This window comes from Falco punctatus, assembly GCF_963210335.1.
Source record: "Falco punctatus genome assembly, chromosome: 1".
NCBI classification, from domain to species: domain Eukaryota; kingdom Metazoa; phylum Chordata; class Aves; order Falconiformes; family Falconidae; genus Falco; species Falco punctatus.
The window spans coordinates 12,171,375-12,197,245 of NC_137580.1; the positions used below are offsets into that span (position 1 = coordinate 12,171,375).

Here is a 25,871-nt window from a genome sequence, read left to right on the forward strand (position 1 = left end):
CAGAAATTCCATTCTACAATATTATTTTAATGAAAACATTTTACAGATTATCTAGTGACCGGATTAATTTGCACAAGAAAAATGTAATTGCAAGTGCTGAATTCAAAACCAGTATGGTCATTTTGCTTAAAACCTTATTTTGGAATTAACAATCAAAAAAAACCCCAACCTGAAAGCCTAAGGTTTTTCTGTGTCTCACTGAAAGGCTATTCAGTTAGAAACATATTTTCTGTTAAGTATCGTGATAAAGAGATTGACATCTACCACAGCACCCGAATTTTCAAGACTTGCAATACATTTAATAATCTGTTAAAAAATTATACTCCTGTAAAAATGCTTCATGTTCAGAGACCTGCACGATCACTTCTATACTACAGCTGTACTTTACAATAAATATCACCTCCTAGCCAAAATTACGCACAACAAGACATATTTCACAAACTTACACAGAGCATTTGCTGTGTCAAACAAATAAAACCACATTCCCGCCTCATGATTGGTTTAATGGCTCAACAGAAGAACTCTCTTACTGTAGGTAACCAGGCTTAGAGGTGCGATGTTGGAGAAGGGCAAAGACAAAACTGGCAGACAAAACGTGAACTTACCTGATCTTCTGAACCAGATTTATTTGACTTATCACCTTCTTCTTGACTTCCATCTGCAACTTCATTTTCTTCTTCCTGTTCATCACCATCAATATCTTTACCACCCTCACCCTCATCTTCTGCAAAGGAATTAATTTTGCTTTGTAAACATAACTGCATTAAAAATGCACTACATCCAGGCACACTAGTAAGGAAAAGAAGCCCATGTCGGTCTTAGAAGGAACTGCTTGTTTACAATAACCCATCAAAACATCTCTGTGATACAGAGTAGAATTCTCATGAATTAGTAGAAATCGATCACCGTCGGATCTAATAACGAATTTTAACAGCTTCCAACTAGCCTCTTTTCGCAACAGCATGTACTCTCTTCACACTTGTAAGTGACTGACTAAAATGAAAACCTTAAGTTGGTTTCCTTTAGGGAAGTGCTGAAGTCCAAGTATTCTATTACACAGTTTGAGACTGGAGTCCAAAATAGGACAACTCTGGCATCACAGACCTTTGCCTAAATTCTGACTTAGCAAAGTACAATATTGCAGTCACCAGTCATCCACCATGGGGGACACCTACATCCTAAGGTAACCCCCTGTGCAGCAGGGAATTCTTTTGGCACGCCGTTTTGGTTGCAGGACAAGCAGCTCTGTGCTTACCCCCTTCTCAGGCATTATTGCAATACAGAAACTAGTCAGAAAAGCACCGTACTTCCCTCAGCTCACCTGAGATATGCCCACTACTCACAAAGCAGTAAGCTTTCTATGAGACCTGAAGTCAGTTAGACCTTTGAACTGACAGGGACTGGAGAAGAAGGAGAGGAGCTGTAAAAACCCTATCTTTTTACTCTCCAGAACTCCCTGGACAAACCATAGGCTAAGCAACAGAGGGGGTTTCTGCTTTCTTACTGAGGCCACGTCACTGCACTAGAATAATGCGTGCCCAAAGTATCGTGAATTCTAGGCTGCTCTCTGATCAGCACATAGGTTGCCCTTCTAGGGTAACCAACTCTGTAGATTCTGCGTATTTTATGAAGGAGGCCAGGCACCCAACCGTTTTGATTTCTAGTTTTTGGGCTTCGGTACTTAAAAGCAAGCACTCCCACGCCTGCATTTTAGGTATCTATGCTCATTATAAAAGCTAAACCTCAGCAACCACAGCATGATTCAAAGAGAAGTTACTGAGATTTGGCAAGTCTCTTCCTTTACTACGAAATGAGGCCTTAAAGTGAAAATTTCTAGAAACTGAGTACCCTTTGCAATACTTTCTATCAAGAGCAAACAAGAAATCATACCCGCATCTGATAGAAAGGTCGTAAGATGGCAATTTACAACTAACAGTCTGCCAGTGGCTCAGTTAAAAACAGTAATGAAGCAGTGCTCAATTCTGTCCTTGTCAGGTCATGCCTGCGTCCCATAAGCACCACCTTCAGCGTTAAAAAAACAAAATCAGAAAGCCGACACCACCGACACCTCCAATTCTTACTGCTTCAGCTCAGTAAAACTGAAACAAAAGTAACCATATAAATTCAAACAGTAGTCACATATAAGAGACAGATATAAAATGCAGGAAGTTACAATGCTGAAGTGCTGTACCTACAATTTATGCCAATGTAAAAAATACACGTAGCATAACTACAATAATTAAAGGCCTAGGTAAGGCAGATGGACCAAGTGTGATGTGGCAAGCATTGTGCCAACAATGTACTCAATTCTCTAAGTAGTGGCGTGGGAATATCTGAGGGGATGCTGAGCAAACTTTGAAGTCATACAGGCAGAAGCCGTCACCACTCATGGAACACAGTGCAGAGACAGATGAAACCCACAAAGTTTCAGTCAGTAACACAAAGTGATGTCAGGACTAAGAAAGAAAAAACAAACAAAAAAATGAACATCTGCTAGGTTTCTAGCTTTCCATGCTAGTCACTTGACACTTTCTTTGTTCCTACCAAGGAAAAGTAAAGGGGCAGAATCTTGCAGAGGTCTGAGACTAAGGATTTTCTTGTGGAAGTCAAGATCATGTACTCTAAGTTAGGTGATTTGCTTTTTATTCATTCCTATAGACCCTGGGAAAAGCTAAGAGAACCTCCAAGCCACAGTTGAATAGTACCAGTAATCTTTGGTACAGTAACAGAACATTATTTTCTCCTTGGATGCCAAAGTAGAGCTCAACTACTGAATCATTAATTTCTCCCTTGGGGCAGCAGGACAGACCTCGGCAGGTATGCAGTGCGTTGCTAGAAGGCAACACAAAGGAAGCAGCGGACTTCAGTATTTCAATTCTACTACGTTTTCAGGCTTTATGAAGAGTTACTAAAATCAGTGACCAACAGAATAGTTCCAGGTAGAAACCCTGACACAGATGCATCAGCCGAAACCTTTACATTTAAGACTTAAAGCTATTCCAGACACGTTTTAAAAACAACAGTGTGACTTTATAAACACTTCATGTACCCGAATCTGAACCATTCAAGTGTGGTCGATACATGAAATATTTAGAAGGGAGAAAATATGCATCACTGTCTACAAACATGACTGTTGGAGGCACGTTAATTGATTGAAAGTGAAAAAGCACTAAGGAGAGCCGTACTTCCTGCTTGTATTTATCAAAGAGCTATTAGCCACGGACCACCACTCGCTGGAGGTTGCCAAAGAGAAAAAGGAGACCCGGAGCAAGGCTGGTTTCACACATTCTAAAATAACTGGTTGTGATTATTGGCAACGTAAGCTGTGAACTAGTCCTATTCATGTTTTTATATTTAATCAGGCTGCAAGCTGGCTTGCTTATCTTACCATCTTCAGCGGTTTCTTCGTTTTCTTTTTCTTCCATTTCATCATCTTCTAACTCCTCTCTCTCTTGCTTTGGTTCTCCCTTTGTAATTGGCTTAGATATATCAGGGGGTTTTAAGTCAATATCTTCATCTGTTTTCTACAACAAATTAAAAGTCAATTTACATTTAAGCTCAAATTAAGAATTACACATAACAGCCACTGTAAGCTAAACAGTATCAACAGCACATTAAAAGTGCATCTTATTGCACAGATGCTCAGAGTTTTCAAATAAAATATTAAGAATAAAGCCAAATAAAAATACAGCAAATTTCTCTAACCTTTGCTGGCCAGCAAAACAACACACCTAGGCCAATGGGGAGACCCAATGTCAAGATGTAAAGAACCCAGAGCCATGGGTGGTCTTCCGCAGCAGTCACCAGTTGACTAAACATACCAGGCTATATTAAAAACAATAATAAAAAAAATTTGCATTTACGTCCTTTTCAACATTTTAATAGGTTTATAAAATCTACTGTATATATTTTAAGCTTTACCTTGCCCAAAGTAAACCCTTCTTTACCTTCGCCTTTTAATGACTAAACCAATATTGATTTCAGTAGTCGTAAAGGAGCAGCTTAACACACTGCAAATAAACAGCAGGTGCTGGGTAAGAAGGAACAAACCTGGTACTCCAAACATACCAGACTGGCCACTACTCGGTTTTGTAAAGTGGCATTTGGAGTCTTGGCACCTCACACTTTACACCCTTCCCAGCTGTGCTATTTCTTCCCCATGCTGTACTAAGTCAGCTGAAAGATCCCGAAGCATCAAGAACCTCAGAGCATCAGCCGGCCTCCTGAAGAGCAATGTCTTGCTGCGTCTGCACTACCATAGTCTCTCCCCTGAGAGCCGATTATTCAGGGAGTAAACTGTCCTCCCAGCCCAGTTCTGACTTACACGGTAGAGGTAGGAAGGCAAGTGCCTGGTCCAGTAAGACCTCTGAAAAGGGTACATCAGCAGCTAAGGTAGGAAATTGGAGAGGCACAGGGGAGGGAGGAGTCTCAAGGGAATGGTTTTTGCTATTGTGCATACGGGTACAGATGCAAGTCCAGACAGAAACCCAAAGATTTCAGAAAAGGAAAGACACCGGGAAGAGGTGGATTTCCTCATTGCATGGGCTGATTTGCTGTTGCTACTTGCTCATCCGAATTGGCCACATTTGCCACCAACCCATCGCTTCTTTCCCACAACTGCTCTTGCCACTCCAAGAAAATACAGGCCCGATAGAAAGAAACTGTACTCAGTAAAGGCAGCCACTAGAGGGGCTCAGGATCCCACACGTCAGGACAAGTTCATCCTACGGCACAGGAAAGAGATCTAGAAAAAACTGTGGCAGCTGGCCAAGCGCAGTATACAAACAAAATGTGGATGCAGACGTAGAAACAGAAGAACAGATGCAACTCCGTAAACATACGTGCACTATTTTCAGAGCTGCAGAATATACGTCTAGAGCAGCCAGAGGCATAAAATTACTAAACAAAAAAAAACATATGACTATTTATCCGTTTCTCTCCCATGGGAATATCTAAAGAACATATATAATGGAGTTAGCCACAAGGGGAGGGGGGGAGAAAAAAAGAGGTCTTTGAGTGTAAGTAACTCAGCTTCCATTTGCTGACAGGTACTGAATTTCTAGCATCACCATGAAAAGCAGAAATCCCATTAACTACAACGCGGCCCACTTCTCGCTAGGTGTTTAAGGAAGGTGTTACAACCTTTTAATTCAAAGAGCATATTGATCTAGGAAGGGCAAAATGCCAGACTACAAGAAAAACCCTATCATAGTTACTCAGCAAGATTATTAACTGAAGACAAATTAATATTGTCAGCATTAATTGACAGAAAATTCTTCCAACAGTTGCACGTCTTACTCACTGCTTTCAGCCATCGAGAACATAGTAAAGTTTGTACCTCATTAGCACTTGCTACGAGTTTCTTCAAGCCCCAGCCATCTGCTGCCCAACGGTCTGCTACTTCTTTTTCTGAACATATAATGAAGTTATCAAAGTAGATATCAGGTGTCATAGACCAGAGTTCTAAACCAATAGCACTGACAGCGGTCATTGTGAATGGGTGAAGATCTTCAAAATAGTCTGGGTTCTGTATTTTTCGAGGGCTCCAGATCCCCTTTTAAGGAAAAAGGATGTAATCACGTTACCTGTCCCCAACTCAAAAACAAACTGAAACAAATTTTAAAATAATTAGAACTTCCTGATTATTTTAAATGCATAATTTAAAAAGACAAGCAGTAGGGTTTAACCTCCATAAAAACCGGAGACTGGCAGATGGGTGTCAATTTTCTGGCTTAGAGCAGACCTCTTAAAATTAGGGGGTTTTGCCCACACAGGGTTACAGTAGTAACTGACTGTACAAAGTATCTCTTGTCCTCCTGGTACTGGTGGTTCCAGGCACAGACTTTGTAAGCTTCCTAGAGTAAGCCTAGGAAATACTGCAGGAAAGTAAGACATTGGTGTTACTTCTTCCCATAGTCTCTCCCTATGTAATGCACAGTTTTGGCTTTTGTTCATCAGTGTGAGCGGACTGAGGACTGGCTGAACGGCGGAGCCGAGAGGGCTGTGACCAGCAGCGCAGAGCCCAGCTGGAGGCCTGTGGCCAGCGGTGCTGCCCAGGGCTCAGTGCTGGGCCCAGTCCCGTTCAGCCGATTCACCGGTGACCTGGGCGAAGGCACAGAGCGTCCCCTCAGCAGGCTGGTGGCTGGTACAAAGGCGGGAGGAGCGGCTGATGCCCCAGAGGCTGCGCTGCCATCCGGCGAGAGCTGGGCAGGCTGGAGAGCTGGGCAGGAGGGACCTGATGGAGCCCAGCAGAGGCCGGTGCCAGGCCCTGCCCCGGGGGGGCACAGCCCCACGCACCAGCAGGGGCTGGGGGCTGCCTGCGGGGAGGCAGCTCTGCGGGGAAGGGCCGGGCAGTGCCGGGGCACAGCAGCTGCCCCCGGGCCGGCAGCCAGCCCCGGTGGCCCAGGAGGCCGGTGGCGCCCTGGGGGGCATGAGGAGCAGCGTGGCCAGCAGGCGCAGGGAGGTGACCCTGCCCCTCGGCTCTGCCCTGGGGAGGCCGCCCCGGGAGTGCTGTGCCCAGCGCTGGGCTCCCCAGTTCCAGAGACGGGGAGCTGCTGGGGAGGGCCCGGCGGGGGCTGCGCAGGGGGTGAGGGGCCTGGGCACCTCCCGGGGGAGGGCAGGCTGGGACACCTGCGGCTGCTCAGCCCGGGGAAGGGAGGGCTGAGAGGGCTCTGAGCGATGGCTGCAAACAGCTTCAGGGCCAGCGCCAGGAGGACGGGGCCAGGCTCTGCCAGCGGTGCCCAGCGACAGGGCGAGGGGCAACGGGCACACGCCGAGGCACAGGCAGCTCCCTCTGAACGTGAGGGAGAACTTCTTCACCGTGAGGGTGGCAGAGCGCTGGGGCAGGCTGCCCAGAGGGGCTGGGGGGTCTCCTTCTCTGGAGACACTCAGAACCCGCCTGGACGTGATCCTGTGCAGCCCGCTCTGGGTGACCCTGCTGTGGCAGGGGTTGGGCTGGGAGGTCTCCAGAGGTGCCACCCAACCCTCTGTGAATGCAGCACATACATTTTCATAAATGTACAATATTTTGTGGCCAGTGATGAAATCTTCCGAGGTAAGCATCTATTGCCTGCTGGCCTAAGACTGCAGGGGAAATGCCTTCCATGATCCACATGGTCCCTTCCAGTATATAAATTGACAGCGACTGTAACCAGACAGGTTAGTGAAAATTTTAGGGTAGGAAAATTCAGCCTTGTAACACCTGTGCAAATCAGAGCCAAATTTTGTTTACAAATGTGCTTAGGACCTTAGGCTCAACACAATCCCAGCCATAACTAATACAATGTAACTACCTTTAATATCCAACTGACTACCTCTTCTATCTGGAGGGGAGGGGGGGAATTTAGTTATCCAAAATTGATGCTTCCTCTAAAACTTGACCTAGTACATCAATCTGCTTACTGAAAGGTTTCATTCTTTTAACAGACCCATACTTCAAACCCCAACAAAAGAGAAAAATATTTCATTAAATGAGAACATAATTCAGAATACAATTCTACAGAGCACATTAAATAAGCGGTACCAGTGCAAATCATTGCAAAAGCAACTTCCAACAGAGAAAGTGTTTTACTATAGAAAGCATTTCTGTTTTCTAGCATACGTAAAGAAAAAAAGGTGCATTCAATACAAAAAAGCTCAAAATGTTCAGTGAGTGTATTCAAACTCATTTTAAATATAAATATACTGTGAAAGAGCCTAGCTAAATATACTTTATATTTAAATATAAATATACTTGACTCGCTCACTCTGTTGAAATCTCTACCTTTTAACAACCTACAGTATTGCTATTACCTGATAGTTAGGATTCTCGATCAGAGGTGCTTTCCATTTTCCTTTATAGTTTGGGTTATTCTTCATAGGACGCACCCAGTGTCCGCAACCAGGTGCAGTCTCACACTTTGGATTAGGGATCTGAGGAGCTTCCCACTCCCCATCCATTTCTTCATCCCTACAGGAAAAAAAAAATAAATTGCCAACAACCTATTTGAGATTGAACTAGCCTGAGCCCTAACAGTCAGTCTGAAGTTAGGGTCCACACACATTGTGCTATAACAACCGCAGAATTTTGACCAGCTCACAGAACTTTACCCAACAGTATAAACACTTTTTTTTTTTTTTTAAAGGAGTACTACACCATTTTGTTTTGGGTTTGTTGGGATTTTTTGTAAAAGGTCACAAGATCCTAACTGCCACTTGAAACACTTCTCTGTAAGAAGCTTAGCAATACCCTTGAGACTATAAATTGGTAACTTGAAATTATCATGTAAAACTGTTTCATGGTTTAACACTGTAGCAAATTCTCTCAAAGGCACTCTTCATATTCTGTTTTTGTTTATATATCTTCAGAGAACAAAAGACAACGGACACGTTCATGTTTTTCTAAAAGCAGTCCCAAACCAACAAATATTTGGCCATACCTTATACATTCCAACTTACTGCCTCAAAAGACTGTAAGATTTGGATTGAATTCTGATCCACAACTCCTAGTTTGCCACAGAGAATAGGTGGGCTTACCTGTAAGATGCATTAACCACCTGCACTTACTGAACCAGGTTCTTACCAGTCCTTGGGTTTTTTTGCATTAGGGTCTGGAACATACTGTGGTTCATCATCAAGCCACCCCTCGGGCTTAACAGCATCACGGTCTTCTACTTTGGAAGGCTCATCTTCATCCCTTCAATTACAGACTTATGTTAGGAAATACAGCAGTCTGACTTTGAACCAACACTCCGTTCAAAGGACTGAAACTGGCATGAAAGGGATGATTTTCATAGGCACCACAGAATTAGACACACCAAATTAAACATCCAATTAACTGTTTCTAAATATCTGAGTTGTATTTACATTATTTCAAAGTACTACGTAGCCCAGAAATTGCTACCATCAATCAGAATAGAAGGTGTCAGTCAGGTCTTTCTATTAAGTTTTTCCCTCCTCTTCCCACATTACCACATGAACCACAGTTGAGGAAGCAGAAATCACTGAAGGTAAAGTAAGACTATTCAGTGAAAAAAAAAACCCTCTTCCTAATCTTTCAGGTACAGTAATCTTAGCTATTAACTGCAATCATGGAAGGTACAAAATCAGCAAAAAGCACAATTTTTATTTCTCTCCTTAGAAGACGACCAGATCCTTGTACCCACAACAATTATGTCTTCAACTTTAGTGCTTTTAGTAGTGAAACACAATCCCACTGTCATTAGCAAAAAAAACCAAAACAAAAACAGTCAAATCCTTCAAATTAACAACCTGCATGTGAGAAGTAGTGTACAGATAAAAATGTTCTCCTCACCAATCATCTGGTTTGACAGCATTTGGATCAGGTATTTTTGGTCTCTCATCCCAATCATCAGGCTTCTTATCACTAGGATCCTCTATTTCTTTGGGAGGGTTTACTGGAGGAACCATATCTTCAAGAAGACTTCCTTTACTAACAACCGATTGGTCAATTAACATTTCAAATGTGTCATCTGGCTTTAGCACTACATTGAAGAAATTTGTATTAAAGAAATAAGGGAAGCATTCACTTTACAAATATCTTTAACCGAAACCTATATAATAAACACAGACTTAGACAATTAATGGCAAACAGGATCCTCGCTATAGCGGAGCAAGAGACAGACTCCCCACTCAGGTACTGGATCTGGACACAAAACATTAAAGTGGCTACAACTGCACAATGTATGACCAGCGTCAGGCCCCCCAAAATGAAGCCTCTAACAAATTCAATTGCTGGATCACATCCAAGCACATTCTAAGAGATTTTTCAAAAACCTACCACTTAGCCAAAATTCTGCTTCATTTATTTATTTAAAAATAGAGACAAAGACAAACCTCTGCCCCAAAAGGCATCTCTGCTACCAAATTACAATTTCACACTTGAAAGCATAGAAATACAAGAACTGTGTCAGCAACACAGCTGAAGGATCATCAAAGAAGTAATTTCTCTCCGATTCAAATCTCTGATAGCTATTTCCCTCAAATGCCAGACTGCAAATGCAGAAAATCCTCTTCAAATGTTTAAGTATTTTAGCAAGTGTGAATAACTGAGAAGCCAGGGTCACAGAACTAGGCAGCGTCACTCAGTAACAGACATTGTATCCAGATCCATTTCTCATAGCCGGTAAGCATATTTATAAGTGCTTAACAAGTATATTCAAATGTCCATTCAACACAACAACGGTTATTAATTCAAAATAAATACCGTTCCACTTTTACAAATGGTTTTCTAAAGATGGATCATGAAAACCAGAGTAACAGCGTTACAATGACAGTCTAGTAATACGTAATTTAGCTCTTGCAGCCTAGAAGTTTAACAGTATTAAAATATACATAAATGCAAAAATTAAACACCCCTTATAACTTTAGATACAACACAAAGAATTTATTTTTCAACTTCTGTTATCAGTCGCATTAGAATCACACAGCTCTATGGAGTCTATTTGAACAATTAGAATAAATGCAATCCAAGTTTAAGTCATTTTAATCATAATTTCTTATGAACAGCCCAAACACAAGAACACATGCATTCCCTTACCATAAGGACAGTGTTTACTTTCACTTATTCATACTATCTAAAAGTGAAAGTCTGCCATGGCACACTACAGTAATCTATTTTAAAAAACAGTGTTTTCCCATGGCACAACAGTTGAATATGCCTTCCATTATTATGCAATGGAAGTTCAAAAGTACAGTCAATTTTGCTGTATTTGCAGCATGCCACAGATGAGCCTTTCTCTGACTGTTTATTCTTCCTCAGAAATTAGAGAGGGGTGGGGGGGGAAGAACCAAGAAATTCAACTTCTCTGCTGTACTGTTCATTGGTACAGAAAGATGTCCCATGAATTAAAACCCATCCATATTCATTTATTCACCTTCAGAGAATGTGATTAACATATCTGTTCATGCACACTGCTGCAGATGCAGGTGTTAGCAAAAAAATCTTAACACACAGAGGAGAGTGGCAGGTGGTGTGCTGCAGATTTAACTGAATTCCTGTGAATTCTTAAGGTCTTCCCAGAGTATTCAACAGTTGTATGTCTTTTAATATTTTTCTTAACAAAAATATTTTTATCATGATAAGTACCTGGAGTACTAAGCAATTCTTCACACTAAAGGCTGGCTAGGGCTGATACGTTTTTTCCTGTAATCGAATATTAAACAGCAGCATTTGAAAGCCACTTTTATGTCCTGCAGTTAAGCCCAGTCATTACATCATTTAAGCACAAACCATTAAGCAGCCACCCCTCAGAATGAGCAAACAAACAAAAAAGCAGACAAATACGAAGCTTCAACAGACAGAAATGTATTTTTAATCATTCCAATTTAAAATTTCAAGAATTAAACAGTACCTAGAGTATATAGATGTGTCTTCTTGTCCAAATAGAATTTTTTTAGATCTACATCTGGACGTTTTGCATGTTTTTCATCATATTCTCCAGTTTTAGGGTTCTTATGTCTGAAGATAAAGTGTAGTTTGTAATCTTCTCCACATTTATCTGGTCCAAACATAATAGTATAAGGTGTTTTGTCAAAAAAGTATTCCTGTAGAAGCAAGAAAGCTAAACATGCGTTATACTGTACAGTTTATCAAGTGATTTTGGGTACTTTTCCTTGATGCTGTGGCATACAGCATGGTCTCCTGAAAACTGATATGATACGTCATGAGAAGAACTGAACAGTCCTCATGAGTTTCGGGTGCTCTCTGTTCTCAGGCAACAGCCTAACCATAGAGATCACTTAAGCCTCCTCAAGGAGGACGAATATATTTATTTAGAGCTTACCCTTACATAGAAATGCCTATTACAAATCAAAACACCCCATATTTATATCCTTCTACAAACAGTGTAGTAAAAGATGGAAAGGAAGTAGGTACTTTCTTTGTAACACTTATTCTTCCATAAAGATAAAACCCAGGATATTCTTATCCTGTATTTTATCAGTCCCCTTGCTCCACATTAAATGACAACAACCACCAACACTGGAAATATCAGGTATAGTTATTCTCTCCTTCAGAGTATGTTGCATGACGCTGTTCAGACATGTCAGTATTTTTCAACTATTTATATGATTTTTCTATTTGGAATACACAGTAATGCCTTATATTCTTAAACAATTGCTTGAAGGAAGAGGACCGCATGATTTCTGGAAGTTTTCTCCTTGAAGATATATTCTGACGCAAATGTATTGTTTGAAATGAGTCTGTATTTTTAAAAATGTTTTGAATGCAAAGTAAAATATTTTCAGTTCACACACTAGAGAGTGCATGTATTTAAGCTTGGTCCTTCTTACAATATTCTGCAGTCTTAGGAAAATGTTACTGATAAGAATTAACAACAATTAAGTGACTATTCTAGTAGCAATAAGCATATATACAGCGTTGAGACATGTCCAATTTTAAAGTTAAAACCCCCACAAAATAAGAAAGAGAGAACACTGACTCTTAAATTACCTCAACACACAGCCCGTGAAATTCCAAAAAGAGTACCGGATGAATTGTGAGCCAGGCCATAAACAGGCAAACTTTGCATTTGCTGTCTTCTGGTTTACCTTCTAGTAAGATGACAGATGCTGGAGAATTACAGTTTCATGTGTAACTGAGCTGAATCCCTTTGTCTCACACCTTTTAAAACGTAGAACTTTTCAGTTTTACTACCATTTACACACCTTTCTGTTATGGCAGATGTCATGCCTCTACTTGTTCTCCTACAGCCTGGGGTTTTTTCTTATCTATTAGTACTCAAGTTATTTACGCACAAAACACATACTGCCATATGAATTTTAGGAAAATGGAAGAGCATTAGGAAGCTGCATTAAAGCTTTTATCACTTCTTATAAATGCTTGCAGGTAACTTCTTATGTATGTCACCATCCCCTAAACTCTTGCAGAGGTACATTATACGTCATGAAGAGTCCCACTGTTAAGTAGCTCTTCCTGACTGATGACTTGTAAGTCAGGTCAAGCAATGTCTTGAGCCTATCCTTAGCAATCTGCTCTTCATTTTGCACATACACAGGGCATCACACTTCACTGCTGTTCTCCTCAGTACTTGAAAGTCAAGGGTATGGCCTCACAGGTCAAGGCAGCAGCAGCAGCACAGACATCTCAGGGATAAAAGCACAGGTGAAGAATCTTACCCAGAGAGAAATTATGAATTCCACCTGCGCTCCTGTTAATAGGGTGTTTTTTTTTCCAGACTATTCCTTATTATTTTTCCCATGAGCTTGCCTTTCTAGCTTACCAAATCTTGGTGAGCAAATGAAATAGGCTGATGCATCTCAAACACAACAACTTCTATAGCCTATACAAATTATTACTCCGATTGCCCTGCAAACTTCTGTTACTATACTACTGCATGTTGGTTCAAGAACACCAATTAGCCACAACCCTGTAGCAGTTAGGGTAGTCAGCTTTCAAGTAGCTACAGCAGCCTGCTTCAGGATTGGAAGTACCCTTATTTCGTGTTTGTACTGCTGACTCAGCACAAGTCCACTAGCTCATGATGTAACATAACATTTTGAAACGACACTGGTTATTCCAAGTCTGTCCAAAGCACGACCCTGTTCTGTAACTGTTGCTACATACCAAAAGCACCAGCTCCCATCAAATCAGCTGCAGCTACCACTGTATGCATCAGCCACCCTTACTCTGTCAACACAAAATCTGCATTGCCCAAGCTCCTACGCAACAATTCACTGCCAGTTCTGAACATTAAAAAAAAATTGCTAAAATATCCTTTATTACAGGCTAGAAAGCTTACATCTACACCTCAGTGTAGCGTCAGAAATACTGAAAGCAGAAACTACCAGTCTGCTTATGCTACAACCAAAACTTGACTAGAACAGGCATTTTAAGTAAGAAATACTTGATTGCACTGGCATGGTAATAAAGAGTTTTGCAGTCAAGTTTGGAAAAGGCAGGTAAGTTCACATCAATATACTGAGAAACAATCTACAAAATGGTCCAACATACCAAGGCACTTACTAATTTTTCCACATCTGATCATTCAGACCTTTTCCTGAGAACAGAGACTCTCCATCACTTTCAGTTTCTAAATCCAAGTTGTGGCCCTTTCTAAGATGTCACATTGCATGCCATGTAGTAAAAACAATTGCTTCACAAGTTATGAGTTGAGATTCTATGGCTTCCATTATTGCAGAAAGACAGACTAAACAGATGCAAAAGTCTTTTGTCCTGGGCATAAGACATCACTCGTGCAAAACTAAGAGTATGTTAACCACAGCAAACTATCTACATAGCTTACTTGAAGTTTTAGACTACCTATAAGTTTCATTAAAATAAATGGAAATTATAAACGAGAATAGCATTATCAAATATTCCACCAGTAAAAAATGCACAACTTCAAAGGTTTTGTGTATATATATCATATGTATATTGTCTTGCCCAACCTTCTGCTTAAACATTTAGGAAGCCCTTAAGAATTTAGGATGCATTAGGAATTAGTTTCTTATTGACATTTCACTAGAACAATTATGCATTCCTCAAATGAACAACTGATAGAAAGTGTTAAGTAAGAGGACATACCAGATTCAAGTCATCACTACTGGAGAGAAGTTTAATATATGCACCGCCACAGTCAATGCCTTCTTGAAAATTCACTTCGTATCTGGGCAAAGAGCAAGTTAAAAAAGCCATTCCAAGTATCAAATACAAATTAGCTTCTAATCTGCAGTTCTAATTATGAATATATTAAGACCGTGCATTAGTCACTACTGCCAAAACACTTCTACAGGACCAAAAGGTTTTAAATGCCACACAAGCTATGCCAGCCGCGATGCCAGTCAAAAAACACCACAGTAACAATTGCTAACTAACAATTGGTATCAACAGTAAGAAAAATGTCAAGGTGGTATCAACAACATGCAAACATCAAAGTGAAATAGAAACCGGAGAGTGTTCTAAAAAGTTTGTGCCATCTTTGAAACTGCCTGTATGGCACACTAACTTTAGCCCAAGGAGTTATCTGCATATCTGTTAAGTACAACAAAGCAAGTCCAAGTATCCGAAAAAATGAGTCATATTGCCACGGTGCTCATCATCATTAATATTGCTATAACACATTCAAGATTCAATTTGCTTTTACAACCTACACAGAAGTATTCTGTAAATGGAAAAACACTGTATTAAGACTACACAATTTAGATCTTTTAGAGCAAAGACTGAAAATTAATTAGCTTTTTCAGCTATCTCATAAAACATTAGATTTCTGTCCAAAAGTATTTTACAAGAGTTTAAATATCACTTCTTAACACATATACTACAACCTTACTTGATTATTCAATCATTAATACATATAGTTCTGATGGCTGTGGATATGATAGGTCAATGCTATACGGAAACCAGTATTTTCTACAGGGGTTCACATTACTTTGACTTAAAGACTCCAGTAATAATAAATATTATGTAAAAAAAATGAGGGATTACTTACTGAACAATCAAAGGCTTATTATTGAAAATAAATGCTTTTGTTAACTTAGCTGATATTGCATGGTGCTTTGCCACCGATTTTAACACTAATCCTCTGTCTCCAGGCATTGCGTTTTCTTTCAGCTCTTCTACTTCCCATCTTCCTAAAACAGACATACACAGTCTTTCAAAAAAATGTAGGCTGAAATAAAGAAATCAGTCTTGTTGAAAGCAGAGAGTTAGCAGCAAATAAAGACTAGTTGCCAAAGCATGGAAAAAATCTTGATATCTGATGACAAAGAAGTTAAACAGTAATCATCCAATTAATTATTGGCAATTCTACTGTGGCTACAAAACATTGCTCAAGTCCAGCTTACACTTCCCCAAATTAAGTGCTCTACAGCACTCAAAAAACCCCGCATTCATAGTACACAAATTTGCTGCTTTTATCTTTCTATCAAATCAGGGATTGAGTGTTCTAGCCCGTACTTTTCAAGAATTGGAACCAGAATTCCAGCTCCACAGTTAGGTGATAAAATAAAAGTTGTGTGATGCCAAAGACCCATCTAACCCAATGTTCTGGCTTAGACAACAAGGAGAAAAGAAAGCTTCGGGAAAAAGACTGCAAGCAGTTGTAACAAGTGAAAAGCTGCTTCTTTCTTCTTTCCCCAAGTAGCCGTTTCTACAGCAGTAAAAATCCCTGTTTCACAACTGATTACAGCCAAAAGAAAGAAAATTATCAAAATCTCAGTTTTATTTGTTAAACAGAATTTTCCAAATAAAATAAAAAAGCCAGTCATGGACACCAAAGTAGGAAAGAACCGCATCTTTACCATAATCCACCGTAAAGCAATGAAGCTGAATAGAAAAGCATCTATATTTAACAAAAATTGTTTTATATCATAAAATTTAAATCTATTGCACAAACCTGTAGCATATGTGAATATCCACTGGATCTCTGTTTAATTGCAATATTGTATGAAAGAATCAATACATTCTAGATACATCATTTTATTCAAGCCTAAAGCTTGCACTGCTAATACAGAGACTGTTTCAAAGCTCTGGTTTGTATTTAACAAGTTTTATTGTAAAAATCTATTCCAGTCTTAAAATATTGGCAGATAATTAAAGAGATGCTTACACTTCAGGTATGCATAGCTCTACACAGAAAAGCCTACTCTCCCATTTCACTAAAAAGGTATTCATTCTAGACTATTAAGGTAACACCAGCTTTCAGTATTTTAAAGACGACACGTGTAAAGTATATGTTATTCCTTGTTGTTTTCATATTTACAGAAATCTACAAGAAAACTTCAATATTGTGGATCTCTATACTTAGACTGTGGTATCACACAGTGCCTAGAGGAACATAAAATATTTCTCCAGATTTCAGATTTTAGATTTATTCCTACCATCGTCACAAAAAGCATTCGTCACAAGGCACTGTGTAAGCTAGATATCCACATGGTTCCTCCACTCCTGCTTACATAGAATTAGAATCTTTCAGGTCAAATCTAATCACATGGGAGATGAAGGTCGCCATGCAGAGTCTTTCCAAGAATTAGCAGATTTCATCTTAAAGACAAACAAGCAAGCATACAGCTTTAAAAATAAAAATTACATAATTATAAATTCTCCAAGTTTGGCAAAAATACAGTTGATTACACATGTGGGCAATATCCAAAGAACAAGATTTCTAAGAGGGTAGTTATATTTTCTCAGAGATTAGCAGCACAAGATTCACTGATTTTTTTTCCAGGAATGAACACAGCACAAAAGAAATAAGACTTTGACAACTCCCTGTAATCTTGTAAGAAGCCTGTGACAATGTGAACAAGAGGAAGGAAATGTAACTGCAGCATGTGTTTGAGAGAGATTCATAAACTGCTAAATCCAAATGAAACAACTATTGACTTTTATGCAACTGAAGCACGATTTGTGAAAGGTCATTAAGGAAAGGCTGATATGTATGTCAACAAATCCCTAGTTTCTTCCAGTCTGCTCAACAGAAGAGAGGAAAATCCCCTCCTCTTCAATAGTGCTCCTTCCTGGAAACTAAGGCCAAGCTATAATGCCAGGCAAAACAACAAGACCAAAACAAAAACCACTAAGTTGGAAAATAGTTCAAAAAGGTCTTTTCACCACAGACTTAATGTTGAATTGTCTGGGTGACTTTTAGAAATATGACTGTTTCAACATCAGAAACAATTTCTATCTGAGGCCAAGTAATGAGATGTCTGTTCTTACAAGCATCTCATCTGTATGGGTATCTGCTCTGCAGCTTCTTTTACCAGTTACATCTGGTAACAACTAAACCTAAAAACATCTATTCTGTACCATTTTGCACACCAAAGTCCTACAAGTTATGTTTGCTTACCACTTTCTATTAACATTGATTTTATTTCACGTAAGAGCAGTAGCAAATACTTTTCTTTTGCAGCAGTAACTTTTTCTGTTCTCCCCACTTGCTCTTGAATTGGATAGATGCATGTTGCAAAATTGTTGCCACAGATGATGTATCTGTCAAATAGTTTAAAATTACATTCAAGGAGGCAGTTCTAGCCTATGAATTTTTAAGTCGAGCGCAAGCCCCAAAGATAAAAGCCATCGAAACAACTTGTTCAGTATTACTTCCCAAATTTTAGACTACTGTAAAAAACCATTCAAGAAAGACTGGAGAACGCTACATGCAAGTACAGATGATCTGAAAAAGTATTTTAAAGAAAAAAATCATTCCATTTAACTTTTGTTTCAGAAGCTAGACTGGGAGACCAACCCGTGAATGAGCAGGACAGAAGCAGCAACATGGAACATGCTGCTTTAGAAACATGTTTAACAGCTGAAAACAAAGCGGTAAATCTCTCTGATGCTTTCAGAGAAGGCATTCTCAAGAAGCACTATTCATAAACAATCCACACTGAGCACTCAGATGCCAGAGTCTAGTATGACTCATTGCAAGAGGTTGTTGGGATGACAAAAAAAATTATCTTCATACTAAGTAACCCAACAAGCAACATTTCACATCTTAGTTTCAGGATAACAGTTGTTACACAAACTAACATTTCTGACCCACGTAATCTCAGTTTTCAAAGATAAGTTCAGTGTAAGGGGTAATTACTTCTCAAACAGCAACAGAACAACAGAAATTATATAGTGGAAGTAAACATTAAAACCACTTACCATCGTATTTAGCTATGTTATCATCCGCGTCTTCTTTCTTGGTTTTAGAAAACACCCACCTAAAACAAGAAGCGTAGCAGTTACTGAACTGTGTAATGCTGTATTATTTAACAAGCACAGGAAAACCAGCTTTTGCTTCTAGGCTGTGAACCCGTGATGATGATTTTGACAGTCAGCATCATGGAACTTAGTTTAGTTCAAAGAACACGGAAAGAAAAATTAAAATGTATTAGCCTAAAATAGCATTTCAAAATACTTCCTAAGACTATAGATGAATATACAGTTACAACTCTAAAGTCATTCAGTTGTTCTCAATAAACTTCAGTTTTACATACAAGCTGAGTTTGACAGAATGTAACAATATTGCATAAGCATAAAATATCAAAAATACATGGGTAATAGCAAGGTTCAAGTGTAAAACCTTCAATATGATAAGGAAAAAAATTGCCCAAAGAAACCTTCACACTATCTGACAGTAACAGTACACACGCATAGCAGAGGATGAAAGGAAGAGGTAAAAGTGTCCGTATGATGCAGGAGGGGGCCTGGAAAGCAGGACCACAAGTAACAACCAGTTAGTTGAAAGGAATGTGCTCGAGCTTGTGGGTCACAAGCCCTGGTGATAAGGGACATGAGAAGTTACTGAAGGGTATAGAAACAGGGACTAAGTATCAAGTTGAGACTATACAAGGAATAAGGCGGTCTGTTTGTCACCTTGCTCAAGGACGTGGTGCAAGAACTGCAGACATTGTTATCTTTAACTACTGCTGAATTGCTAAATAGCAAGAGATCTCCACGCGAGCTGCCACACAGTTATAGAATAAGCAAGTTTTTGGACCAATCAGAATAAGATGTAACAATTGCTTGTGTGTATATAATCAGATATTAGGCTAATTAAAGTGACATTTGCTTGCATCAAGCTGCGTCCCGTCTCTCAATCGCAGCAATATCACAAATGTAATTATGGACTGAACAGATTCCAACAGGGATCCCAACAGGGCAACAAATTCCTGACCTCCTTGATAGTACGAACAAGGCAAACTCAGCTTATCATATTAAGGGGATAAGCACATACCCTACATACAAGCATTCATCTGGAGCAGAGAAGTAAAAAAAAAAAAAAAAAAAAAAAAAAGAAAAAAAAAGGGGCAGTCCACTCATCTGGTCATACAGTGGTTCTATCCTGAGCCATGCACAGGAATATCTTAAGCCAACACTGTCACTGAACTCTTCATTGTACCAACTACAATACTACATTCTCATGCTTACTTCTGTAAAGCACTATTTTCATTCATTCTGAACTATCCTCTGCATAGACTATTTCAGGGATGAATCTTTATCTTGTCTGCCTTGAATTTCAGTCAGATTTGTTCACTGTTAACAGAAATACTGGGAAAACTTTACAGTATAAACGGCAAACTAGAGCCTTGGTCTACCAGAAGACCGACCAACGAGGAAATAAAACAACTCTACAAGTCATGCAGATTTTCAGGGCCCATTCTCAAGAAATAATTTCTTTTCCAGTGATTTACCTAGTCAATTTATATGTACACTTTTCCCTAATTTTAGGGAAGAAAGGCAACATGCTGCTTACTTTCTCATACTTCCATACTTGTTATTGTTATGTAAATTATGTACAGCTAGACCAAAAATCCCAAGCACTGTAGCTAAAGCTTGTAGTATTAGATTTAGTAAGACGACTAATCTTTGAACAGATGACACAAAACTAGAAACTGAGATAAATTATATCATTCAAGTACCCCAGTTAGGTTTTTGCATTTGTTAATCAAGGTTTTCAGTTGTTTGGTGTTTCTTTTTAAACACCACTTACAACCTCTTCTATTTTATAATTTTCCTGTCGTCATTGGTACTGCTTTTGTATTGCACTTCTTAATATTTAGAAGTAACATTAAGACAAGTGATACATTGAAGACAGGAGCTGGCTAACTTATTGTCCTTCTACATCTGATCTAAATATATATCTAAAATAAAAGAATATGAAAAAACATAATGTGAGTAATGACAGGCTAATGTTCAGTGGCCTGAAGTTCCCTGTAACTCTACAGAAGAGAACAGTTCAGAAACAACTGGAAAAGGGAGTAAGATTCTATCTTACAGAAGTTACTGGTGCTTGTTACCATGCTATTTTGTTTACAGTTTAAATAGCGCATCCTCAACAGACATAAAAGTCTTAGGATTGTAAAACCTCACTCCTACAGTAGTTGGATCTTAGTCTTCTCACAGGAGGTAAAATATAGGCAGCTTTAAGTTCTATCACAATGAATATATCACATTGCATCTCCTTTCACCTCTATGTCTGGATCTTCATAGGAGAGTTAGTAGTTCCATTGATTTTAGTAACATAGGAAAACACCTTTTCCCATGATTGTTCACAAATCAAGGAGATGGGTCTTTTGTTCAACAGCAAAAAAAAAAAACCAGGAAAAGATATACCAATGACAAGGTCTGGCTTGTCATTAGAAGAGAGACTTACTTTCATATTTTAAAAGCTTTTTTCATAGTAAGAAAGTACTCTTAACAACTCATCACACAGCTCTTATTAAAGAGATTTCTACTGTATTCACAGATTCTGCCTGGATACACACTTACTTAACTTGAGCCAGTAACAGCATACTAATCTGGTTTGATTCAAAAAAGAAAAGTCAGTGATCATACAGATCACATTTACATGGTACTCATTTGTTTTTCACTGGTATTCTACACTCTTTACATCTGAGCTAGAAAGAGGACTGAAAGCCAAGCTGTTTCCCACCTAAAAGTAGTAAGTCTATTCCAGAAACAGAAAATAATAGATTATATTCACTCTTATTGACAGTGCATCAGTGGCAACTGACTATAGCTCACAACACACAGGTTTTCATTGAGCAACACAGATCACCCAGAGTACAAGTTACAACTTACACTGTCATACTGTTGGAAGAAAACTTGTAAGATACAGACAAGACAAAAATGTCTGGCTTAAGAATTGTGAGATAAACCTGAAGATTATTCTAAAATTTCAATGCGGTAAGGTCAAACTACCTAGAAAATACTTCAGTAGTCTCAAATATGTATTTCTTATTGAGTATGGGAAGTAATACAATAAATAAAAAAATCCACTAAAAAAAAAAACTTAGCTACAATGCTGAAGACACTGCCCTCTTACACATAAATAAGCGCATATGAAGAGGAGGAAAGAGTTTGCTACTGCAGTGTAATAGCTATGCACTTCACCTTGCAGCTACCTGAACTGGCTAAATCTTTAAATTATATTTATGTTGATTAACGTAGAGTTTATTACAAGCTTCCTTAAAACACAAAAAATAGCAACATACCTGAAATGTTACCTGTCCAGCTTAACATTATGATGTATTTGGAGCAAGTATTACCAGCCTTTCCAATCCTAACCCCTGTAAAACTTAACTTTTATAAAGATACTAGCAAAAAATTAATACAAAGTCAGTCCTGCCACTGTAAGTTAAACTGCTGAAAGTAAAAGTTTATGCCTTATAACTTTAAACTTACCCAGTCAATACTCCATCAAAGGTTTCTGTAAAATACACTTCCCCAGTTGGCTTTGGAGTCTGGTACACAACCTAAAAGACATGTACAAACATACACACTAACATAAATTACAATTTTTCCATTTGAAATACACTATCATACCTCCAAAAGTAGCCCACCCAGACAGACCACCAGATTTCATTCGTTAGAAATACCTAGCAGCATAAAACACTTTTCCCTGTCCCCAACTCCTCTCATTTCTACAGTCTGGCCGCATCCCTCTAACAGTGAGCAATTTCACATCTGTGAAGTTTAAAAATTGCTTCCCGTGTTCAAAGCTAATAACATCTTATGTGTAACAAACACCCTGAAAATTTACTGAACTTGCACCAGTACTCTGCTTCCTCCCTACTTCTTTCTGTATGGGTTTGCCATCCTTCTGTTTTCCTGTCTACTTGGCACATCACAGCTGGGCTACATATTAAAAAGGAAAAGTTGAAAAAAATAACTTACGAAGTACAGGATAATAAATACAGAAAGATTTTCTGGGAACAAAGACAGTGTCAAAAGGCAGCTGTGACAGATGAAATTAAGAAACTGGCCTAAAGTCAAAATACCAGTAAGACCAAGATTCTTTCTGCTTTCTTCTCTAGAAATGGCATGTTAGGATTTACAACAAAAGGTTCTGGCACCTAGATTGAAGCACAGACTAGCGAAACCTTCTTTATGACTATTTACCACAGGCAGATCTATTTTACACGTTGGCATATTACAGTCATTCTTTAAGCCCGTCTTACACATCACACACAGCAACTAAAAAACTCTGGCTGATGGGTTTGACCCACTCAATTGTCAGCTGCATATTAACTTGCTTTTTTTAAAAATGCATTTGTCCACCAATTTCTCTGCTAGTTATAACTGTGTATCTTATAATTAAACAAGCTTTAGTTAAAGACTTCCGTAATCTTACCTCTAAGGAAGATTTATCTCTGTCGACATCAGCTTCTTGAGACTGCTTGTCAAAATCCTCCACTTCAACATCTGCATCCAGGTTTTCTTTGTTTTCAGTTTCTGCAGTCACTGAGCTAATTATCAGGACACCCAAGCACAGCCAATCCCACTGGAAGTGCATCCTGGTTATATGAACTGAAAGTTCTAAATATCATCACAAGGACATTATCAATACTATTACAATTTTACTCCAGACTTTATCTACAGTAAGAAATAAAGATCATGAAGTGTTGTCAGTATAGTATTTTAGTATAGCGCTATACCTTAATTTGGAAAAGTTCTTACTACATAGCCCTGACTCAGATTCTTTTTCCCTTCCTGTTGTCCCTCCAGGAGTGCTTGTAGCCTGTTCTCTTATCTTGCCACATCATTCATACCAAGAGTGAATCTGACTGCAGTATATATGTGTTTTTAAGAACTAGGTAAGACTGCTCTTATTTTTCTCATTCCCTAACAAGCTGAACAAGTAATCAAATTTGATCAGTCTCTATAATGTAGCAAAAATAACATCCCTTTTCATTAGGGACAATAAAATGGATAGATTTAGGACACATCTACTGCCAGAATTACTCATTTGTATCTGGCTCTTCTTCCACTGTCTGTCTTTACAAGAGTGCAGTTTATAGCAACTCCAGCTGAAACTGTCAAAAGAAAGTATAAGATTGTTTCAGAAAACATTTTAAAATTATTCAGCCAGCAAAAGTTTCAGCTTAAATGCAAATACCTTTCTAAGATCAGGGAAACCAAAAAATCTGTAGTCTGTGTGACTATCAGTAGCAGGTAACGACCCCAGCCTCTCGATCTAACCTGCTGGCGAAAAAGAAAAGATTTTGCCCAGTATTTTTTGCTTCACATCTGTAACATACAAAACATATTATATTAGAACATCCAGTTGTTTGGAGCAATGCAGTAGTATCAAGCACAAGTTTCCTCAATGGTCCTGCCAAAAATGCTTGTTTCTGAATCTGGTTTTGTCTGAATTTGGAAATAGAAGGAAGACAGATTCTAGATACCACCGCACAGGTATTTATCCTTTGGTTCTTACTAATTTCTATCCAAAATAAGTTTAAAAAGATAGACGAATACTGATATTTAGTTTGCTATTGTAAGACATTTCTAAACCTTTCATTACTTTCAACTAGTCATACTAAATATGCTGCTACTGAGGTGCTTTCTGCACCTGAGAAAGCAGTCACCCTCTTAGTTGTTTCATCACTCTTTAGAGATTAAATTAACTCTACAACCCTAAATATCCCAGAAATGCAAGACACCACCTTATACTGGAAGTGTGAGTCACCTTCATTCTTCCTGGCTTTATCAGATTTGCTGAGCAATTCAAACATTCAAGTTTCACCAATAATTACTAATAATTCAATTTATAACACCTGCAAGTTCTATCAAGCAACACATATAGAGATCAAACAGTATCAGGGCTAAAATACCCCACATCCCAGCATGACTGTACTACAAGCATCCAAGAAGAAAACTAATTATTTTTCCTTATTTAAGATCTATTAATTTGATATTGACTGCACTGATTATACTTACAGCCAAAACCTAGAAGTATCATAAAGAACTAAAATGTTTCACACACTAACACTATGCCAGTATCAGGAAATCATCAAAAGCTTCCTTTCTTGGGACAAACACCTATTTTCCATAAAACTAAATTAATTACATTACCATTATTTTTTTCTCCCCCACTATTAACTACAATCCCTACCCCATGTTGTGGGACTTTCCACCCTGCTGTGCATTTCACTTGAAGGTGGCAAGTCTATAGTTACCTCTTTTTTTCAGTTATTAACAAAGTGATGCATCTCAAAAGTTATCTGCAAGTTTCAGTAGTTTTTTGGGTTTAGGTTTTTTAAAAAATGTTAAATACTGCAGATACTGTTAATTCATGCACTTCCTTGGCCAATTCTAGAACTTCAAATAATCCTGCCCTGAAGACTTCAAGTCTTTCAATTTATCAATACATGAGCATTCAATCTTACGGTGCACTTTTGAACACCATTGTCTGGAGGTTATCACAGTTAGTTCTACCATCCCCATTTTCTTGTTCTTAGTCATATTAGGACAAACAGTTGAAGAACGTCATATCAATGCCTTCTGGGCCTCCTTAGCTCTTAGCTAAAGTGCTATATATTAACCAGGTATTAGACTTGCTTTCTTAGCATAAAATTTTGCCTACCTTACTTTAGCTAGTTTGTCCCACAGGTGGTCTCCTCCTCTTCTCCTAAAGCAGATGAAGAGATACATCTTTCTTGGCCAATATATTTCAAGTGTATTTTGACGATCCAAAATGCCTTTCACTTACATAGCTGTAATTTTACTGTAATTGGCCCCATCTACTTTTGTTCCATACACACACTACCAAGGGCATCCAAGAAATCAGACTGGTACTCACCTTTCCCACAGTTCCCTTCCAAAACTACTGATGCTTTCACTTCGTTCACACCAAGTCTTATGACTACTCCCTGACCCTAGCCTAGGACACTCCTAATTTCATTTAGTCTTCTATTGTAACTCTTACTTTTCCCTTCAAGAAGGGAAGGCACGCTTTTTCACCTTTAACTTTTAAACACTTTTAAAATAATCCCAGAAACACTGAAATACATCACCAAGAACAATTACAGTTACCACTAAATTGCCAGGCAAAGATGGTTTTAAACAAGACCATTACATCTTTTACTTTTGTGAACTCTGCCAGCACTACAGTCTTAGAATGTCCAATAAATCTATCAAC

The 25,871-nt window shown here is 38.8% G+C and overlaps 1 protein-coding gene across 5 annotated transcripts in view; it reads right to left on the reverse strand.

Moving 5' to 3' along the window:
- Positions 1–25,871, reverse strand: part of CLGN (calmegin) — a 35,798-nt gene that overhangs the window by 3,530 nt on the left and 6,397 nt on the right. The window contains exons 2-16 of one of the 5 annotated variants that reach the window (XM_080402794.1): positions 25,317–25,361; positions 23,847–23,929; positions 23,082–23,257; positions 22,133–22,203; positions 18,608–18,666; positions 15,450–15,591; positions 14,546–14,627; positions 11,352–11,544; positions 9,293–9,482; positions 8,561–8,674; positions 7,792–7,948; positions 5,339–5,554; positions 3,706–3,825; positions 3,389–3,524; positions 606–724 (exon numbers count right to left, since the gene is read on the reverse strand). In XM_080402794.1, coding sequence (XP_080258920.1) covers positions 606–724; positions 3,389–3,524; positions 3,706–3,825; positions 5,339–5,554; positions 7,792–7,948; positions 8,561–8,674; positions 9,293–9,482; positions 11,352–11,544; positions 14,546–14,627; positions 15,450–15,591; positions 18,608–18,666; positions 22,133–22,203; positions 23,082–23,243 — 1,761 coding nt within the window. In that variant the 5' untranslated portion in view covers positions 23,244–23,257; positions 23,847–23,929; positions 25,317–25,361. Of the gene's footprint in view, positions 1–605; positions 725–3,388; positions 3,525–3,705; positions 3,826–5,338; positions 5,555–7,791; positions 7,949–8,560; positions 8,675–9,292; positions 9,483–11,351; positions 11,545–14,545; positions 14,628–15,449; positions 15,592–18,607; positions 18,667–22,132; positions 22,204–23,081; positions 23,258–23,846; positions 23,933–25,316; positions 25,362–25,871 lie in introns of all 5 variants that reach the window. The other 4 variants (XM_080402795.1, XM_080402791.1, XM_080402793.1 and 1 more) reach the window with 4 other exon arrangements.